The 22,062-nt window shown below is 28.4% G+C and overlaps 2 protein-coding genes across 3 annotated transcripts; both read left to right on the forward strand.

Moving 5' to 3' along the window:
- The first annotated feature begins 389 nt into the window (after positions 1-389).
- LOC111211874 lies at positions 390-4,229 on the forward strand. The gene is made up of 4 exons (XM_048780269.1): positions 390-1,418; positions 1,553-1,764; positions 2,014-2,272; positions 2,365-4,229. The coding sequence occupies exons 1-4, from the start codon at positions 1,146-1,148 to the stop codon at positions 2,653-2,655; spliced, it is 1,035 nt and encodes a 344-aa protein (XP_048636226.1). The 5' UTR covers positions 390-1,145; the 3' UTR covers positions 2,656-4,229.
- A 33-nt stretch (positions 4,230-4,262) lies between these two features.
- On the forward strand, positions 4,263-6,289 carry LOC106435936. Of its 2 annotated transcripts, XM_048780268.1 has the most exons (5): positions 4,263-4,499; positions 4,652-4,899; positions 5,030-5,241; positions 5,495-5,753; positions 5,846-6,289. In XM_048780268.1, exons 2-5 carry the CDS (start codon positions 4,660-4,662, stop codon positions 6,134-6,136), a joined length of 1,002 nt encoding a protein of 333 aa, XP_048636225.1. In that variant the 5' UTR covers positions 4,263-4,499; positions 4,652-4,659; the 3' UTR covers positions 6,137-6,289. The 2 variants fall into 2 exon arrangements, with proteins under 2 accessions (XP_048636225.1, XP_048636224.1); XM_048780267.1 differs by lacking the exon at positions 4,263-4,499 and having other exon boundaries at positions 4,622-4,899.
- Positions 6,290-22,062: the final 15,773 nt, after the last annotated feature.

A 22,062-nucleotide genomic window follows, 5' to 3' on the forward strand; every position in this document is an offset into this window, starting at 1 on the left:
TAAAATTTCGAATAAATAGTTCCAACATACTAATGGTAACGCTTTGTAACTAGGAATTCAAATACCTTATGACATGTTAATTTCTAGCATTTAGCGCCTCATATAATTTTTTCCCATTTTATAAAATATCATTTTAACATTTTCATAAAAATTAAAAATTAACTAAAATATTTTACACGGTGTTTCAAGAAAAAACAAAAAAAAATATTTTTTTAGACGAAATGTTAAATTGATTGATCATCGTAGAAAAAATAATAGTTATTTACAAATAGAAAAGAATATTTATTCATAAAAAAAACTAAAATATTTAACACAATTTAAAAATGATTATAGTTTATACAAATGTCATGTATACATAAATTTAAAATCTTACATCCTTAAACCTCATACAATGTATATCTTATGAAATTTAGAAACAAATCCACATTTCTGGAGTCTAGGCTACTGTCAAAGAGTCATTGGATATGTCGAAATTTGTTTTTCAGGTATATACAAAGGTTTAGATATAATATCAAACATTAATTATAGTGTCGGCAAAGGAAACACCAATCATATTCATACGCCATACATTCATGTACTAGTTCTTAATTGTAGTCTTAAAAAGCACATAAATTATATCTAGTGGTATTTAATTATCATTTTGTTTAATTATTTTGATACTTGTCCATCACCTAAGTGCATGTGCGTAGTTAGATGTTACTTATGTATCATGATCAGTATGTATTTTCATGCTAAAGAATATTGATCATTTATTTATACAGATATAATATCTTATTTCTTTCCATTTTGTTCAAATCTAAACGCGTAAGTTGCATTTCCTCAGAATTTGTTTAATTACTTAGCTTTAGCCTTTGTTTGTCTCATGGTCGGTATATATAGGTATTGGTAAGATGCTTAGGCCATCGATATTATCACTCACGATTTCATATTACTTTGGCATCTCTCAAATCAACAGGTCACGCATATTTCTTTTTAAATATCTTCTTCTTTCATTTTCCTTTCAAGAAACTTTCTATTAACTTCTTCGGAATTTACAGTATCATTACAATGATCACTATTGCTAATTTCATATGATGTCCTCTGTATAATGAAACTATTAATATATAATATTATGTTTTAACCATCTAAATAAAGTACTCTGTGCAATGTTTATTCAAATCGTGTTTACAGGTAAAACAATGTTGCTTCTAGTTCTGGTTGTCGGTTTAATATGCTATCATGTCTACAAATCCATAAAACCACCGCCACCAATCCCGCTGCCAGAGAATGTTTCTGAGATATGTCCAAGAGTTAAGCTCAATGATGGGAGATATTTAGCCTACAGAGAATTAGGGTTTCCAAAAGATAAAGCCAAAAATAAAATAATCATTCTCCATGGTTTTGGAAGTTCCAAGTTAGTAGATTTAAAAATCACACAGGTATGTAATAATACCAAAGAATAAATTAGTGATTGCATATTCAAATAAGGAGATCATGGTGATCTAAATTGTATGTTCTTTTATAATTTTCTTATATCATATTACAGTTCTCATATGGCTATAATGGCTTCTAGGAAATGATTGATGAATTCGAGATATACTTCTTGTTCTTCGATAGAGCTGGTTATGGAGAAAGCGATGCTCATCCATCACGAACGGTAAAAACGGATACATACGATATCGAAGAACTCGCCGAAAAATTGCAAATTGGTCCGAAGTTCCATGTCTTAGGAATGTCACTCGGGGCTTATCCAGTTTACGGCTGTCTCAAATACATCCCTCATAGGTATGTATATCGTACACTATATATCATCAGTCTCTTTTAAGTAATATCTAAAATTATATTTATCGGAAGTAAAACTACGCACCTATGTTATATATGTGGGCTTACATAAACACTAACGTCCATAATTATTAATTTTTTATTAATTATAAGACATGACTAGAAATCTAGAATATGTTGCATTTATAAACCTAAAAACTTAGACTCTCGAGATTATATAATTTATACTAATGTGAATTTCTCTAACAATAGGTTAAGTGGAGCAACGTTGGTGGTTCCGTTACTGAATTTTTGGTGGAGTAGTATGCCTCAAAGCCTATTGAGTGCAGCGCTCAAGAAATTACCAATCCAGAACCAATGGACATTTAGAGTTGCACACTACCTTCCGTGGTTGCTATATTGGTGGTTGACGCAGAAATGGTTTTCACCGTTTAGTCCGAATCCCAGAGAAACTATGACCGAGCGCGACATAGAACTCGCGGACAAGCACACAAAACACTCTTATATTAAGGTAAGCATGTAGAAACTGATAACTAAATTATACGATAAGTTTGTCTAGTTTTAGATTCATTATATGTAGCTATTACTCTTTTTGTGTTCCAGGAATCTGCTCTACGACAAGGCGAATATGTGAGCACGCACCGAGACATCATTGCGTCTTTCGAGAATTGGGAGTTTGATCCAACAGAATTGCTCAATCCGTTTTCAGATGGTAACGAAGGGTCGGTTCACATGTGGTGTGCACTCGAAGACAAACAAATTTTGCGTGAGGCTTTACTCTATATATGTGATAAGCTGCCATGGATAAAACTTCGTCAAGTCCCAGAAACTGGACATCTTATTATCCATGAGAAGCAGCATTTTGAAGATATTATCAAAACCGCTTGTACTTAGAGTGAAAAAAACCTCTACAGTTTGTCCTGAATCAATTAGACAAAATATCCAGTATGTTTGATATGACATATATATTTTTATTAAATAAAAGTGAATTGATGCACTTCTAGTGAATATATCAGACTATCTCCAATGGCTTACTCTAAAATAGAGTAACTCTATAATAGAGTTTGAGTTTGCTCCAATAATATTATATTTTAGAGTAGAAAATAGAGTGATGGACAAAAAAAAACAAGATACTTTATATTTGGAGTAAACTTATTTTTCACTCTATTATAGATTGAAAAATATAGTACCATTGGAACATTTTTACTCAAAATTCTATTTTAGAGTGAAAAATAAGTGGGGTTGGAGATGCCTTCGTACTACATAAAATACTAACAATCAGAGCCAAGAACATTAGGCTTGTCCAACCAGATTCAGCTATTTAAACAACACAAAGTTTGCAAAATGCTGGTGAAACCAATCTGACATAAATCGACCACAAATCAATGAGAGGCCAAGAAAGTACTAATAACAAAAGATTTATATGTGAGCCAGAAGAAATATTAAAACCGACTTCTATATACAAAGATGATAGAAAAAAGCAGAAGGAAGTTATACAAACCTTTTTGTAAGTATATTATATATATAAATGCTGCGTTACAAAAAAAAAATTATATATAAATGCTACTTGACAAAAAAGTATATTAGCAAAATCAACCTTGTATGAAACTCCAACAATCTCCTCTCCACGAGGTGTAGTCTCTATCTTTTGAACTTAAGTAATGCATGGATTGACAAAAAAAAAAAATCAATACTTTATAACGGGAGCTGCACAATTGATAAAAAAAAAAGATATGAAAAGCAAAATTAATGACGGGAGTTGCACAATTGATGAAAAAGTAAATGCAAAAAGACAACCAAATCCACTGGTAGTTAATGTAAAATACGTTAAAAAGCTTCTACATTAAAATTTACCAACAAAATATTATGACACTTTGCAAAGAGGTTTCTACACACCCTTTAAACAAAGAACCCAATGTTTTCATTTTCAATAGTAAATTTTGTAAAAGGATAATGATTTTTCTCTTTAATTAGTAGTTGCTTTATTAAATCAAAACTAATTAAACAAGTAGATAAGCGATCAATGTTTTCATTTTAAACAATAAAATTTAAGAATGATATGTAATACTTTTCTTCATCATTACTCCCTATGTTTAATTTTAATTGATGTTTTAAGGTTTTTTTTTGTTTCAATTTAAATGATATTTTAAGATTTATATACAAATATTTAATGTTATTTTGTGTTTTTGACCACTTATATTTTATTAGATGATTTTTTATTTGTTAGATTAGTTTTGACTAATTCAAAAAACGTATAAAGCTGACAAAAAAAAGAATAAAAGTCATCAACTAAAGATGTAACATAATTTTATGATTCAAACACCAACTAGTTTGAATCAGATGGAATATTAGCTATTTTATTAGTAATAAAAAACTAAAGATGTAATATGCAATTAATGTTTTTCATTTTTTAAAGCAAAATTTAAGAAGGATAATGTTAAATCTTTAGTAGCTATTTGTTCACTCTTTTATTCATCCAAAATCTGTAATAAATTCAAAACTAAGATTGTGTATACGCAACATAGTTGAAAAATAGAAAGACATTTGTAACAGAGAAAAGAGTGAAATACATGTGTAACAAAAGAGGTCAGCTTGCCAGCAAAAAAAGAATTATAATAGTATTATTCTGGGTATTATTTAACTTGGGCAAGATATTCCATCACTTCACATTAATTTTCCATCTCCTAATAAGTCACCAGTTCGGGTTTCTCTTCCTCTCGGGCCTCTCCTAAATAACTGTTCGTATCATTTACAATTATCTATGTATCAACTTCTTTCAGTTTTATATATTTTAAGAAACTCTAATAATTTTGCAGTTTAATAAGCTATCATATTGTGTTCTAAGCATTTAAGGTACTCATTTCAATGTTCCTTCAAATCAAATATACAGGTCAAACGATGTTGCTTCTAGTTATGGTTGTCTGTTTAATAGGCTATCATGTCTACAAGTCCATAAAACCTCCGCCACCAATTCCGCTGCCGGAGAATGTTTCTGAGATATGTTCAAGAATTAAGCTCAATGATGGGAGATATTTAGCCTACAGAGAATTAGGGTTTCCAAAAGATAAAGCCAAAAATAAAATAATCATCATCCATGGTTATGGAAGTTCCAAGTTAGTAGATTTAAAAATCACACAGGTAATTTTAATACTAAAGAATAAATTAGTGATTACATATTCAAATAATTAAGGAGATCAGGATGTTATAAACAAATTGTGTGTTTTTGATGATTTTCTTATATCGTAATACAATTCTCATATGGCCTTAGGAAATGATTGATGAATTCGAGATATACTTCTTGCTCTTCGATAGAGCTGGTTATGGAGAAAGCGATGCTCATCCATCACGAACAATAAAAACGGATACATACGACATCGAAGAACTCGCAGACAAATTGCAAATTGGTCCAAAGTTCCATGTCTTAGGAATGTCACTCGGAGCTTATCCAGTTTACGGCTGTCTCAAGTACATTCCTCACAGGTATGTATATCGTACATATATATATATATATCATCAATCTCTTAAAAAGTAATATCTAAAATTATATTTATCAAAAGTAAAACTACCGTTTATCTTATATATATGTGGGTTTACATAAATTCTAACGGTCAAAATTTTTATTTTGTATTAATTAGAAGACATGACTAGAATATGTTGCATTTATAAAGTTAAAGACTTAGACACTCGAGATTATATAATTTATACTAATTAATGTGAATTTCTCTCACAATAGATTAAGTGGAGCAACGTTTGTGGCTCCCTTACTGAATTTTTGGTGGAGTCGTATGCCTCAAAACCTATTGAGTGCAGCGCTCAAGAAATTACCAATTGAGAACCAATGGACATTTCGAGTTGCACACTACCTTCCGTGGTTGCTATATTGGTGGTTGACGCAGAAATGGTTTTCACCGTTTAATCTGAATCCCCTAACAACGATGACCGAGCGCGACATAGAACTCGCGGATAAGCACACTAAACACTCTTATATCAAGGTAAGCTTGCATGCATCTACTAATTGATTAAATAAGTTTGTGTAGTTTTAGATTCATTATATGTAGCTATTACTTCTATATATGTGTTCCAGGAATCCGCTCTACGACAAGGCGAATATGTGAGCATGCAACGGGACATCATTGCGTCTTTTGAAAATTGGGAGTTTGATCCAACCGAATTGCTCAATCCGTTTTCAGATGGTAACGAAGGGTCGGTTCACATTTGGTGTGCACTCGAAGACAAACAAATTTTGCGTGAGGCTTTACTCTATATATGTGATAAGCTGCCATGGATAAAACTTCATCAAGTCCCAGAAGCTGGACATCTTATTATCCATGAGAAACAGCATTTTGAAGATATTATCAAAACCGCTTGTAGTTGAATGAAAAAAAAAAAATCTCCACTATAGTTTGTCATGAATCGATTTGATAAAAATATACTGTATGTTTGATATGTCATGAATCGATTTGATAAAAATATACTGTATGTTTGATATGTCATGGATATTTTGATAAATCAAAGTGAACTGATCTACTTCTGAAGATCTCATACTACATAAGTACTAACAATGCAAGCCAAAAAGATTAGGCTTGTCAAGCCGAATTCATCTAATGTTTTTCTTCTTAACTAGTACTCTCTTTTTTTCAAAAAAAAAATGTTATTAATTTTTTTTTTGTCATACAAAAAAGTGTCATTTGATAATTTAACCACTACCGAGTGTAGAATATGTTAGAAATTTTAATTTAGTAAAACTTCATTTGATAATACAAATGTAGAATGCGTTTGAAATTTTAAAACAACACTAAAAAATTTAGGCTTCAGTATATAGAACGTTTAACGTAAAACTCAATATTTCGTATGGGTTTATATATAGATTTTGAAAAAAATCAAAAATATAACAATATTTTATTAATGCATAGTTGCATCCTAAACTAACATATAATGATGGTCAATAGGCTTGAAACCTTTTTTTTGTCTATGTTTCTCTAGAAAATAACGATTTTATAATAGTTAGTCCACTGATTTAGGATTATATATAGTTTTACTAAATTAATTGATAAACAAATTAAAAAGATGTCAATGTACCATGAACGAGATTTTAAATACATTAATACAAATATAGAATGTGGTTAGAAATTTTAAAGCAACACAAAAAATTATAGGCTTGAATATATAGAGAATTTAAAACAACACTAAAAACACATAGATTTTGAGAAAATTCAAAAAATATGACAATATTGATTTTATGCATAGTTTCATCTTGCACTAACATATTATGATATTCATGGAGGTTTGGAACCTTTGTTTTCTATGTTTCTCTAGAAAAATGGTGATTTTATAGTGGCTAATCCACCGATTTAGAAAGTATTATGAAGTTTTACTAAATTAATTGATAAAAACTCAATATTTTCTTAAGGGTTAACACATAGATTTTGAGAAAATTCCAAAAAATACGATAATATTTTTTTAATGCATAGTTGCATCCTCCACTAACGTATGATGACGTTCAAAGAGGTTTGGAGCCTTTGTTGTCTCCGTTTTCAAGCAAATAGTGATTTTATAGTGGTTATTCCATCGATTTAAGGAGTATTATGAAGTTTTACTAAATTAATTGATAAACAAAAGTTATAACGATTCCCTTATACCATGAAAAGAGCTTAAAATACCTTGATAAAAATTTAGAATGTGGTTAGAAATTTTAAAACAACACTAAAGATTATAGGCTTCAGTATATAAAACATTTACCAAAACCTCAATATTTTCGTAGGGGTTAACACTTAGATTTTGAGACAATTTCAAAAAATACAAAAATATTGTTCTAGTGCATAGTTGCATCCTCCAGTAACATATAATGATGTTCAAAGAGGTTTGGAGCCTTTGTTGTCTCCGTTTTTAACAAAATAGTGATTTTATAGTGGTTATTCCATCGATTTAGGAAGTATTATGAAGTTTTACTAAATTAATTGATAAAAAGTTATAACGATTCCCTTATACCATGAAAAAATCTTAAAATACATTAATACAAATGTAGAATGTGGTTAAAATTTTTAAAGCAACACTAAAAATTATAGGCTTCATTATATAAAATATTTACCAAAAACTCAATATTTTCGTAAAGGTTAACACATAGATTTTGATTTTTTTTTTAAAAATACGAAAATATTGTTTTAATGCATAGTTGCATCCTCCACTAACGTATGATGATGTTCAAAGAGGTTTGGAACCTTTGTTCTCTCCGTTTTTTCAACAAAATAGTGATTTTATAGTGGTTATTCCATCGATTTAGGGAGTATTACGAACTTTTACTAAATTAATTGATAAAAATTATAACGATTCCCTTATACCATGAAAAATCTTAAAGTACATTAATACAAATGTAGATAGTTGTTATAAATTTTAAAACAACACTAAAGATTATAGGCTTCAGTATATAAAACATTTACCAAAAACTCAATATTTTCGTAGGGGTTAACACATAGATTTTGAGAAAATTTCAAAAAATACGAAAATATTGTTTTAATGCATTGTTGCATCCTCTAGTAACGTATGATGATGTTTAAAGATGTTCGAAGCCTTTGTTGTCTCCGTTTTTCAACATAATAGTGATTTTATAGCGGTTATTCCATCGATTTAGGGAGTATTATGAAGTTTTATTAAATTAATTGATCAAAAATTATAATGATTCCCTTATACCATGAATAAGAGCTTAAAATACCTTAATACAAATTTAGAATGTGGTTAGAAATTTTAAAACAACACTATAGTTTATAAGCTTCAGTATATAAAACATTTACAAAAAACTTAATATTTTCGTAGGGGTTAACACATAGATTTTGAGAAAATTTCAAAAAATACGACAATATTGTTTTAATGCATAGTTGCATCCTCTAGTAACGTATGATGATGTTCAAAGAGGTTTGGAGCCTTTGTTGTCTCCGTTTTTCAACAAAATAGTGATTTTATAGTGGTTATTCGATCGATTTAGGGAGTATTATGAAGTTTTACTAAAGTAATTGATAAAAAAATTATAACGATTCCCTTATACCATGAAAAGAGCTTAAAATACATTAATACAAATGTAGAATATGGTTAAAAATTTTAAAACAACACTAAAGATTATAGGCTTCAGTATATAAAACATTTACAAAAAACTCAATATTTTCGTAGGGGTTGCACATAGATTTTGAAAAAATTTCAAAAAATACGACAATATTTTTTTAATGCATAGTTGCATCCTCTAGTAACGTATGATAATGTTCAAAGAGGTTTGGAGCCTTTGTTGTCTCCGTTTTTCAACAAAATAGTGATTTTATAGTGGTTATTCCATCGATTTAGGGTATTATGAAGTTTTACTAAAGTAATTGATAAAAAAGTTATAACGATTCCCTTATACCATGAAAAGAGCTTAAAATACATTAATACAAATGTATAATGTGGTTAGAAATTTTAAAACAACACTAAAGATTATTGGCTTCAGTATATAAAACATTTACCAAAAACTTAATATTTTCGTAGGGGGTAAGGTAAACACATAGATTTTGAGAAAATTTCAAAAAATATGACAATATTGTTTTAATGCGTAGTTGCATCCTCTAGTAACGTATGATGATGTTCAAAGAGGTTTGGAGCCTTTGTTGTCTCCGTTTTTCAACAAAATAGTGATTTTATAGTGGTTATTCCATCGATTTAGGGAGTATTATGAAGTTTTACTAAAGTAATTGATAAAAAAGTTATAACGATTCCCTTATACCATGAAAAGAGCATAAAATACATTAATACAAATGTAGAATGTGGTTAGAAATTTTAAAACAACACTAAAGATTATAGGCTTCAGTATATAAAACATTTACCAAAAACTCAATATTTTCGTACACATAGATTTTGAGAAAATTTCAAAAAATACGACAATATTGTTTTAATGCATAGTTGCATCCTCTAGTAACGTATGATGATGTTCAAAGAGGTTTGGAGCCTTTGTTGTCTCCGTTTTTTAACAAAATAGTGATTTTATTGTGGTTATTCCATCGATTTAGGGAATATTATGAAGTTTTACTAAAGTAATTGATAAAAAAGTTATAACGATTCCTTTATACCATGAAAAGAGCTTAAAATACATTAATACAAATGTAGAATGTGGTTAGAAATTTTAAAACAACACTAAAGATTATAGGCTTCAGTATATAAAACATTTACCAAAAACTCTATATTTTCGTAGGGGGTTAACACATAGATTTTGAGAAAAATTTCAAAAAATATGAAAATATTGTTTTAATGCGTAGTTGCATCCTCTAGTAACGTATGATGATGTTCAAAGAGGTTTGGAGCCTTTGTTGTCTCCGTTTTTCAACAAAATAGTGATTTTATAGTGGTTATTCCATTGATTTAGGGAGTATTATGAAGTTTTACTAAAGTAATTGATAAAAAAGTTATAACGATTCCCTTATACCATGAAAAGAGCATAAAATACATTAATACAAATGTAGAATGTGGTTAGAAATTTTAAAACAACACTAAAGATTATAGGCTTCAGTATATAAAACATTTACCAAAAACTCAATATTTTCGTAGGGTTAGTTAGCACATAGATTTTGAGAAAATTTCAAAAAATACGACAATGTTGTTTTAATGCATAGTTGCATCCTCTAGTAACGTATGATTATGTTCAAAGAGGTTTGGAGCCTTTGTTGTCTCCGTTTTTCAACAAAATAGGGATTTTATAGTGGTTATTCCACCGATTAAGGGAGTATTATGAAGTTTTACTAAATTAACTGATGAAAAATTATAACGATTCCCTTATACCATGAAAGAATCTTAAAATAAATTAATAAAAATGTAGAATGTGGTTAGAAATTTTTAAACAACACTAAAGATTATAGGTTTCAGTATATAAAATATTTACCAAAAACTCAATAGTTTCGTAGGGGTTAGCACATAGATTTTGAGAAAGTTTCAAAAAATACGACAATATTGTTTTAATGCATAGTTTCATCCTCCACTAACGTATGATGATGTTCAAAGAGGTTTGAAGCCTTTGTTGTCTTTGTTTTTCAAGCAAATAGTGATTTTATAGTGGTTATTCCAAAGATTTATGGAATATTTAGTAAGTTTTACTAAATTAATTTAGAAAAAAAATTATAACGATTCCCTTATACAATGAAAAAAGGCTTAAAATACTTTAATACAAATTTAGAATGTGGTTAGAAATTTTAAAACAACACTAAAGATTATAGGCTTCAGTATATAAAACAGTTACCAAAAACTCAATATTTTCGTAGGGACACATAGATTTTGAGAAAATTTCAAAAAATACGACAATATTGTTTTAATGCATAGTTGCATCCTCCACCAACGTATGATGATGTTGAAAGAGGTTTGGAGCCTTTGTTGTCTCCGTTTTTAAAGCAAATAGTGATTTTACAGTGGTTATTTCATAGATTTATGGAGGATTTCGTAAGTTTTACTAAAGTAATTTAGAAAAAAATTATAACGATTCCCTTATACAATGAAAAAGAGCTTAAAAACTTTAATACAAATTTAGAATGTGGTTAGAAATTTCAAAACAACACTAAAAATTATAGGCTTCAGTATATAAAACATTTACCAAAACCTCAATATTTTCGTAGGGTTTAAGACATAGATTTTGAGAAAATTTCAAAAAATAAGACAATATTTTTTTAATGCATAGCTGCATCCTCCAGTAACATATAATGATGTTTAAAGACGTTTGAAGCCTTTGTTGTCTCCGTTTTTCAACATAATAGTGATTTTATAGCGGTTATTTCATCGATTTAGGGAGTATTATGAAGTTTTATTAAATTAATTGATAAAAAAATTATAATGATTCTCTTATACCATGAAAAAGAGCTTAAAATACCTTAATACAAATTTAGAATGTGGTTAGAAATTTTAAAACAACAGTAAAGATTATAGGCTTCAGTATATAAAACAGTTACCAAAAACTCAATATTTTCGTAGGGGTTAACACATAGATTTTGAGAAAATTCCAAAAAATACGTCAATATTGTTTTAATGCATAGTTGCATCCTCCACCAACGTATGATGATGTTGAAAGAGGTTTGGAGCCTTTGTTGTCTCCGTTTTTAAAGCAAATAGTGATTTTACAGTGGTTATTTCATAGATTTATGGAGGATTTCGTAAGTTTTACTAAAGTAATTTAGAAAAAAAAATTATAACGATTCCCTTATACAATGAAAAGAGCTTAAAAAACTTTAATACAAATTAGAATGTGGTTAGAAATTTTAAAACAACACTAAAGATTATAGGCTTCAGTATATAAAACATTTACCAAAACCTCAATATTTTCGTAGGGGTTAAGACATAGATTTTGAGAAAATTTCAAAAAATAAGACAATATTTTTTTAATGCATAGCTGCATCCTCCAGTAACATATAATGATGTTTAAAGACGTTCGAAGCCTTTGTTGTCTCCGTTTTTCAACATAATAGTGATTTTATAGCGGTTATTTAATCGATTTAGGGAGTATTATGAAGTTTTAATAAAGTAATTGATAAAAAAGTTATAACGATTCCCTTATACCATGAAAAGAGCATAAAATACATTAATACAAATGTAGAATGTGGTTAGAAATTTTAAAACAACACTAAAGATTATAGGCTTCAGTATATAAAACAGTTACCAAAAACTCAATATTTTCGTAGGGGTTAACACATAGATTTTGAGAAAATTTCAAAAAATACGACAATATTGTTTTAATGCATAGTTGCATCCTCCACTAACGTATGATGATGTTGAAAGAAGTTTGGAGCCTTTGTTGTCTTTGGGTTTCAAGCAAATAGTGATTTTATAGTGGTTATTCCATCGATTTAGGGAGTATTATGAAGTTTTACTAAAGTAATTGATAAAAAAGTTATAACGATTTCCCTTGTACCATGAAAAGAGCTTAAAATACATTAATACAAATGTAGAATGTGGTTAGAAATTTTAAAACAACACTAAAGATTATAGGCTTCAGTATATAAAACATTTACCAAAAACTCAATATTTTCGTAAGGGGTTAGCACATAGATTTTGAGAAAATTTCAAAAAATACGACAATATTTTTTAATGCATAGTTGCATCCTCTAGTAACGTATGATGATGTTCAAAAAGGTTTGGAGCCTTTGTTGTCTCCGTTTTAAAAGCAAATAGTGATTTTATAGTGGTTATTCCATCGATTTAGGGAGTATTATGAAATTTTACTAAAGTAATTGATAAATAAGTTATAACGTTTCCCTTATACCATGAAAAAATACATTAATACAAATGTAAAATGTGGTTAGAAATTTTAAAACAACACTAAAGATTATAGGCTTCAGTATATAAAACATTTACCAAAAACTCAATATTTTCGTAGGGGTTAGCACATAGATTTTGAGAAAATTTCAAAAAATACGACAATATTTTTTTAATGCATAGTTGCATCCTCTAGTAACGTATGATGATGTTCAAAAAGGTTTGGAGCCTTTGTTGTCTCCGTTTTAAAAGCAAATAGTGATTTTATAGCGGTTATTCCATCGATTTAGGGAGTATTATGAAGTTTTACTAAAGTAATTGATAAAAAAGTTATAACGATTCCCTTATACCATGAAAAGAGCTTAAAATACATTAATACAAATGTAGAATGTGGTTAGAAATTTTAAAACAACACTAAAGATTATAGGCTTCAGTATATAAAACATTTACCAAAAACTCAATATTTTCGTAGGGGTTAGCACATAGATTTTGAGAAAATTTCAAAAAATACGACAATATTTTTTAATGCATAGTTGCATCCTCTAGTAACGTATGATGATGTTCAAAAAGGTTTGGAGCCTTTGTTGTCTCCGTTTTAAAAGCAAATAGTGATTTTATAGCGGTTATTCCATCGATTTAGGGAGTATTATGAAGTTTTACTAAAGTAATTGATAAAAAAGTTATAACGATTCCCTTATACCATGAAAAGAGCTTAAAATACATTAATACAAATGTAGAATGTGGTTAGAAATTTTAAAACAACACTAAAGATTATAGGCTTCAGTATATAAAACATTTACAAAAAACTCAATATTTTCGTAGGGGTTAGCACATAGATTTTGAGAAAATTTCAAAAAATACGACAATATTTTTTAATGCATAGTTGCATCCTCTAGTAACGTATGATAATGTTCAAAGAGGTTTGGAGCCTTTGTTGTCTCCGTTTTTCAACAAAATAGTGATTTTATAGTGGTTATTCCATCGATTTAGGGAGTATTATGAAGTTTTACTAAAGTAATTGATAAAAAAGTTATAACGATTCCCTTATACCATGAAAAGAGCTTAAAATACATTAATACAAATGTAGAATGTGGTTAGAAATTTTAAAACAACACTAAAGATTATAGGCTTCAGTATATAAAACATTTACCAAAAATTCAATATTTTCACACAGATTTTGAGAAAATTTCAAAAAATACGACAATATTTTTTTAATGCATAGTTGCATCCTCTAGTAACGTATGATGATGTTCAAAAAAGTTTGGAGCCTTTGTTGTCTCCGTTTTTAAAGAAATAGTGATTTTATAGCGGTTATTCCATCGATTTAGGGAGTATTATGAAGTTTTACTAAAGTAATTGATAAAAAAGTTATAACGATTCCCTTATACCATGAAAAGAGCTTAAAATACATTAATACAAATGTAGAATGTGGTTAGAAATTTTAAAACAACACTAAAGATTATAGGCTTCAGTATATAAAACATTTACCAAAAACTCAATATTTTCGTAGGGGTTAGCACATAGATTTTGAGAAAATTTCAAAAAATACGACAATATTTTTTTAATGCATAGTTGCATCCTCTAGTAACGTATGATGATGTTCAAAAAGGTTTGGAGCCTTTGTTGTCTCCGTTTTAAAAGCAAATAGTGATTTTATAGTGGTTATTCCATCGATTTAGGGAGTATTATGAAGTTTTACTAAAGTAATTGATAAAAAAGTTATAACGATTCCCTTATACCATGAAAAGAGCTTAAAATACATTAATACAAATGTAGAATGTGGTTAGAAATTTTAAAACAACACTAAAGATTATAGGCTTCAGTATATAAAACATTTACAAAAACTCAATATTTTCGTAGGGGTTAGCACATAGATTTTGAGAAAATTTCAAAAAATACGACAATATTTTTTTAATGCATAGTTGCATCCTCTAGTAACGTATGATAATGTTCAAAGAGGTTTGGAGCCTTTGTTGTCTCCGTTTTTCAACAAAATAGTGATTTTATAGTGGTTATTCCATCGATTTAGGGAGTATTATGAAGTTTTACTAAAGTAATTGATAAAAAAGTTATAACGATTCCCTTATACCATGAAAAGAGCTTAAAATACATTAATACAAATGTAGAATGTGGTTAGAAATTTTAAAACAACACTAAAGATTATAGGCTTCAGTATATAAAACATTTACAAAAAACTCAATATTTTCGTAGGGGTTAACACATAGATTTTGAAAAAATTTCAAAAAATACGACAATTTTGTTTTAATAGTTGCATCCTCTAGTAACATATGATAATGTTCAAAGAGGTTTGGAGCCTTTGTTGTCTCCGTTTTTCAACAAAATAGTGATTTTATAATGGTTATTTCATCGATTTAGGGAGTATGAAGTTTTACTAAAGTAATTGATAAAAAAGTTATAACGATTCCCTTATATCATGAAAAGAGCTTAAAATACATTAATACAAATGTAGAATGTGGTTAGAAATTTTAAAACAACACTAAAGATTATAGGCTTCAGTATATAAAACATTTACCAAAAACTCAATATTTTCGTAGGGGTTAACACATAGATTTTGAAAAAATTTCAAAAAATACGACAATTTTGTTTTAATAGTTGCATCCTCTAGTAACGTATGATAATGTTCAAAGAGGTTTGGAGCCTTTGTTGTCTCCGTTTTTCAACAAAATAGTGATTTTATAGTGGTTATTCCATCGATTTAGGGAGTATTATGAAGTTTTACTAAAGTAATTGATAAAAAAGTTATAACGATTCCCTTATACCATGAAAAGAGCTTAAAATACATTAATACAAATGTAGAATGTGGTTAGAAATTTTAAAACAACACTAAAGATTATAGGCTTCAGTATATAAAACATTTACCAAAAACTCAATATTTTCGTAGGGGTTAGCACATAGATTTTGAGAAAATTTCAAAAAATACGACAATATTTTTTTAATGCATAGTTGCATCCTCTAGTAACGTATGATGATGTTCAAAAGGTTTGGAGCCTTTGTTGTCTCCGTTTTAAAAGCAAATAGTGATTTTATAGTGGTTATTCCATCGATTTAGGGAGTATTATGAAGTTTTACTAAAGTAATTGATAAAAAAGTTATAACGATTCCCTTATACCATGAAAAGAGCTTAAAATACATTAATACAAATGTAGAATGTGGTTAGAAATTTTAAAACAACACTAAAGATTATAGGCTTCAGTATATAAAACATTTACCAAAAACTCAATATTTTCGTAGGGGTTAGCACATAGATTTTGAGAAAATTTCAAAAAATACGACAATATTTTTTTAATGCATAGTTGCATCCTCTAGTAACGTATGATGATGTTCAAAAAGGTTTGGAGCCTTTGTTGTCTCCGTTTTAAAAGCAAATAGTGATTTTATAGCGGTTATTCCATCGATTTAGGGAGTATTATGAAGTTTTACTAAAGTAATTGATAAAAAAGTTATAACGATTCCCTTATACCATGAAAAGAGCTTAAAATACATTAATACAAATGTAGAATGTGGTTAGAAATTTTAAAACAACACTAAAGATTATAGGCTTCAGTATATAAAACATTTACCAAAAACTCAATATTTTCGTAGGGGTTAGCACATAGATTTTGAAAAAAAAAAATACGACAATATTTTTTTAATGCATAGTTGCATCCTCTAGTAACGTATGATGATGTTCAAAAGGTTTGGAGCCTTTGTTGTCTCCGTTTATCAACAAAATAGTGATTTTATAGTGGTTATTCCATCGATTTAGGGAGTATTATGAAGTTTTACTAAAGTAATTGATAAAAAAGTTATAACGATTCCCTTATACCATGAAAAGAGCTTAAAATACATTAATACAAATGTAGAATGTGGTTAGAAATTTTAAAACAACACTAAAGATTATAGGCTTCAGTATATAAAACATTTACCTAAAACTCAATATTTTCGTAGGGTTAATACAAAGATTTTGAGAAAATTTAAAAAAATACGACAATTTTGTTTTAATGCATAGTTGCATCCTCTAGTAACGTATGATAATGTTCAAAGAGGTTTGGAGCCTTTGTTGTCTCCGTTTTTCAACAAAATAGTGATTTTATAGTGGTTATTCCATCGATTTAGGGAGTATTATGAAGTTTTACTAAAGTAATTGATAAAAAAGTTATAACGATTCCCTTATACCATGAAAAGAGCTTAAAATACATTAATACAAATGTAGAATGTGGTTAGAAATTTTAAAACAACACTAAAGATTATAGGCTTCAGTATATAAAACATTTACCAAAAACTCAATATTTTCGTAGGGGTTAGCACATAGATTTTGAGAAAATTTCAAAAAATACGACAATATTTTTTTAATGCATAGTTGCATCCTCTAGTAACGTATGATGATGTTCAAAGAGGTTTGGAGCCTTTGTTGTCTCCGTTTTAAAAGCAAATAGTGATTTTATAGTGGTTATTCCATCGATTTAGGGAGTATTATGAAGTTTTACTAAAGTAATTGATAAAAAAGTTATAACGATTCCCTTATACCATGAAAAGAGCTTAAAATACATTAATACAAATGTAGAATGTGGTTAGAAATTTTAAAACAACACTAAAGATTATAGGCTTCAGTATATAAAACATTTACAAAAAACTCAATATTTTCGTAGGGGTTAGCACATAGATTTTGAAAAAGTTTCAAAAAATACGACAATATTTTTTTAATGCATAGTTGCATCCTCTAGTAACGTATGATGATGTTCAAAGAGGTTTGGAGCCTTTGTTGTCTCCGTTTTTCAACAAAATAGTGATTTTATAGTGGTTATTCCATCGATTTAGGGAGTATTATGAAGTTTTACTAAAGTAATTGATAAAAAAGTTATAACGATTCCCTTATACCATGAAAAGAGCTTAAAATACATTAATACAAATGTAGAATGTGGTTAGAAATTTTAAAACAACACTAAAGATTATAGGCTTCAGTATATAAAACATTTACCAAAAACTCAATATTTTCGTAGGGGTTAGCACATAGATTTTGAGAAAATTTCAAAAAATACGACAATATTTTTTTAATGCATAGTTGCATCCTCTAGTAACGTATGATGATGTTCAAAGAGGTTTGGAGCCTTTGTTGTCTCCGTTTTTCAACAAAATAGTGATTTTATAGTGGTTATTCCATCGATTTAGGGAGTATTATGAAGTTTTACTAAAGTAATTGATAAAAAAGTTATAACGATTCCCTTATACCATGAAAAGAGCTTAAAATACATTAATACAAATGTAGAATGTGGTTAGAAATTTTAAAACAACACTAAAGATTATAGGCTTCAGTATATAAAACATTTACAAAAACTCAATATTTTCGTAGGGGTTAGCACATAGATTTTGAGAAAATTTCAAAAAATACGACAATATTTTTTTAATGCATAGTTGCATCCTCTAGTAACGTATGATAATGTTCAAAGAGGTTTGGAGCCTTTGTTGTCTCCGTTTTTCAACAAAATAGTGATTTTATAGTGGTTATTCCATCGATTTAGGGAGTATTATGAAGTTTTACTAAAGTAATTGATAAAAAAGTTATAACGATTCCCTTATACCATGAAAAGAGCTTAAAATACATTAATACAAATGTAGAATGTGGTTAGAAATTTTAAAACAACACTAAAGATTATAGGCTTCAGTATATAAAACATTTACCAAAAACTCAATATTTTCGTAGGGGTTAGCACATAGATTTTGAGAAAATTTCAAAAAATACGACAATATTTTTTTAATGCATAGTTGCATCCTCTAGTAACGTATGATGATGTTCAAAAAGGTTTGGAGCCTTTGTTGTCTCCGTTTTTCAACAAAATAGTGATTTTATAGTGGTTATTCCATCGATTTAGGGAGTATTATGAAGTTTTACTAAAGTAATTGATAAAAAAGTTATAACGATTCCCTTATACCATGAAAAGAGCTTAAAATACATTAATACAAATGTAGAATGTGGTTAGAAATTTTAAAACAACACTAAAGATTATAGGCTTCAGTATATAAAACATTTACCAAAAACTCAATATTTTCGTAGGGGTTAGCACATAGATTTTGAGAAAATTTCAAAAAATACGACAATATTTTTTTAATGCATAGTTGCATCCTCTAGTAACGTATGATGATGTTCAAAGAGGTTTGGAGCCTTTGTTGTCTCCGTTTTAAAAGCAAATAGTGATTTTATAGTGGTTATTCCATCGATTTAGGGAGTATTATGAAGTTTTACTAAAGTAATTGATAAAAAAGTTATAACGATTCCTTTATACCATGGAAAGAGCTTAAAATACATTAATACAAATATAGAATGTGGTTAGAAATTTTAAAACAACACTAAAGATTATAGACTTCAGTATATAAAACATTTACAAAAAACTCAATATTTTCGTAGGGTTAGCACATAGATTTTGAGAAAATTTCAAAAAATACAACAATATTGTTTTAATGCATAGTTGCATCCTCTAGTAACGTATGATGATGTTCAAAGAGGTTTGGAGCCTTTGTTGTCTCCGTTTTTCAACAAAATAGTGATTTTATAGTGGTTATTCGATCGATTTAGGGAGTATTATGAAGTTTTACTAAAGTAATTGATAAAAAAGTTATAACGATTCCCTTATACCATGAAAAGAGCTTAAAATACATTAATACAAATGTAGAATGTGGTTAGAAATTTTAAAACAACACTAAAGATTATAGGCTTCAGTATATAAAACATTTACCAAAAACTCAATATTTTCGTAGGGGTTAGCACATAGATTTTGAGAAAATTTCAAAAAATACGACAATATTTTTTAATGCATAGTTGCATCCTCTAGTAACGTATGATGATGTTCAAAAAGGTTTGGAGCCTTTGTTGTCTCCGTTTTAAAAGCAAATAGTGATTTTATAGTGGTTATTCCATCGATTTAGGGAGTATTATGAAGTTTTACTAAAGTAATTGATAAAAAAGTTATAACGATTCCCTTATACCATGAAAAGAGCTTAAAATACATTAATACAAATGTAGAATGTGGTTAGAAATTTTAAAACAACACTAAAGATTATAGGCTTCAGTATATAAAACATTTACCAAAAACTCAATATTTTCGTAGGGGTTAGCACATAGATTTTGAGAAAATTTCAAAAAATACGACAATATTTTTTTAATGCATAGTTGCATCCTCTAGTAACGTATGATGATGTTCAAAAAGGTTTGGAGCCTTTGTTGTCTCCGTTTTAAAAGCAAATAGTGATTTTATAGTGGTTATTCCATCGATTTAGGGAGTATTATGAAGTTTTACTAAAGTAATTGATAAAAAAGTTATAACGATTCCCTTATACCATGAAAAGAGCTTAAAATACATTAATACAAATGTAGAATGTGGTTAGAAATTTTAAAAAAACTTCAAAAAACTCAATATTTTCGTAGGAGTTAGCACATAGATTTTGAAAAAATTTCAAAAAATACGACAATATTTTTTTAATGCATAGTTGCATCCTCTAGTAACGTATGATAATGTTCAAAGAGGTTTGGAGCCTTTGTTGTCTCCGTTTATCAACAAAATAGTGATTTTATAGTGGTTATTCCATCGAGTTAGGGAGTATTATGAAGTTTTACTAAAGTATTTGATAAAAAAGTTATAACGATTCCATTATACCATGAAAAGAGCTTAAAATACATTAATACAAATGTAGAATGTGGTTAGAAATTTCAAAACAACACTAAAGATTATAGGCTTCAGTATATAAAACATTTACCAAAAACTCAATATTTTCGTAGGGGTTAGCACATAGATTTTGAGAAAATTTCAAAAAATACGACAATATTTTTTAATGCATAGTTGCATCCTCTAGTAACGTATGATGATGTTCAAAAAGGTTTGGAGCCTTTGTTGTCTCCGTTTTAAAAGCAAATAGTGATTTTATAGTGGTTATTCCATCGATTTAGGGAGTATTATGAAGTTTTACTAAAGTAATTGATAAAAAAGTTATAACGATTCCCTTATACCATGAAAAGAGCTTAAAATACATTAATACAAATGTAGAATGTGGTTAGAAATTTTAAAACAACACTAAAGATTATAGGCTTCAGTATATAAAACATTTACCAAAAACTCAATATTTTCGTAGGGGTTAGCACATAGATTTTGAGAAAATTTCAAAAAATACGACAATATTTTTTTAATGCATAGTTGCATCCTCTAGTAACGTATGATGATGTTCAAAAAGGTTTGGAGCCTTTGTTGTCTCCGTTTTAAAAGCAAATAGTGATTTTATATTGGTTATTCCATCGATTTAGGGAGTATTATGAAGTTTTACTAAAGTAATTGATAAAAAAGTTATAACGATTCCCTTATACCATGAAAAGAGCTTAAAATACATTAATACAAATGTAGAATGTGGTTAGAAATTTTAAAACAACACTAAAGATTATAGGCTTCAGTATATAAAACATTTACCAAAAACTCAATATTTTCGTAGGGGTTAGCACATAGATTTTGAGAAAATTTCAAAAAATACGACAATATTGTTTTAATGCATAGTTGCATCCTCTAGTAACGTATGATGATGTTCAAAGAGGTTTGGAGCCTTTGTTGTCTCCGTTTTTCAACAAAATAGTGATTTTATAGTGGTTATTCCATCGATTTAGGGAGTATTATGAAGTTTTACTAAAGTAATTGATAAAAAAGTTATAACGATTCCCTTATACCATGAAAAGAGCTTAAAATACATTAATACAAATGTAGAATGTGGTTAGAAATTTTAAAACAACACTAAAGATTATAGGCTTCAGTATATAAAACATTTACCAAAAACTCAATATTTTCGTAGGGGTTAGCACATAGATTTTGAGAAAATTTCAAAAAATACGACAATATTTTTTAATGCATAGTTGCATCCTCTAGTAACGTATGATGATGTTCAAAAAGGTTTGGAGCCTTTGTTGTCTCCGTTTTAAAAGCAAATAGTGATTTTATAGTGGTTATTCCATCGATTTAGGGAGTATTATGAAGTTTTACTAAAGTAATTGATAAAAAAGTTATAACGATTCCCTTATACCAT

Source organism: Brassica napus, chromosome A5 (genome assembly GCF_020379485.1).
Source record: "Brassica napus cultivar Da-Ae chromosome A5, Da-Ae, whole genome shotgun sequence".
NCBI lineage: Eukaryota > Viridiplantae > Streptophyta > Magnoliopsida > Brassicales > Brassicaceae > Brassica > Brassica napus.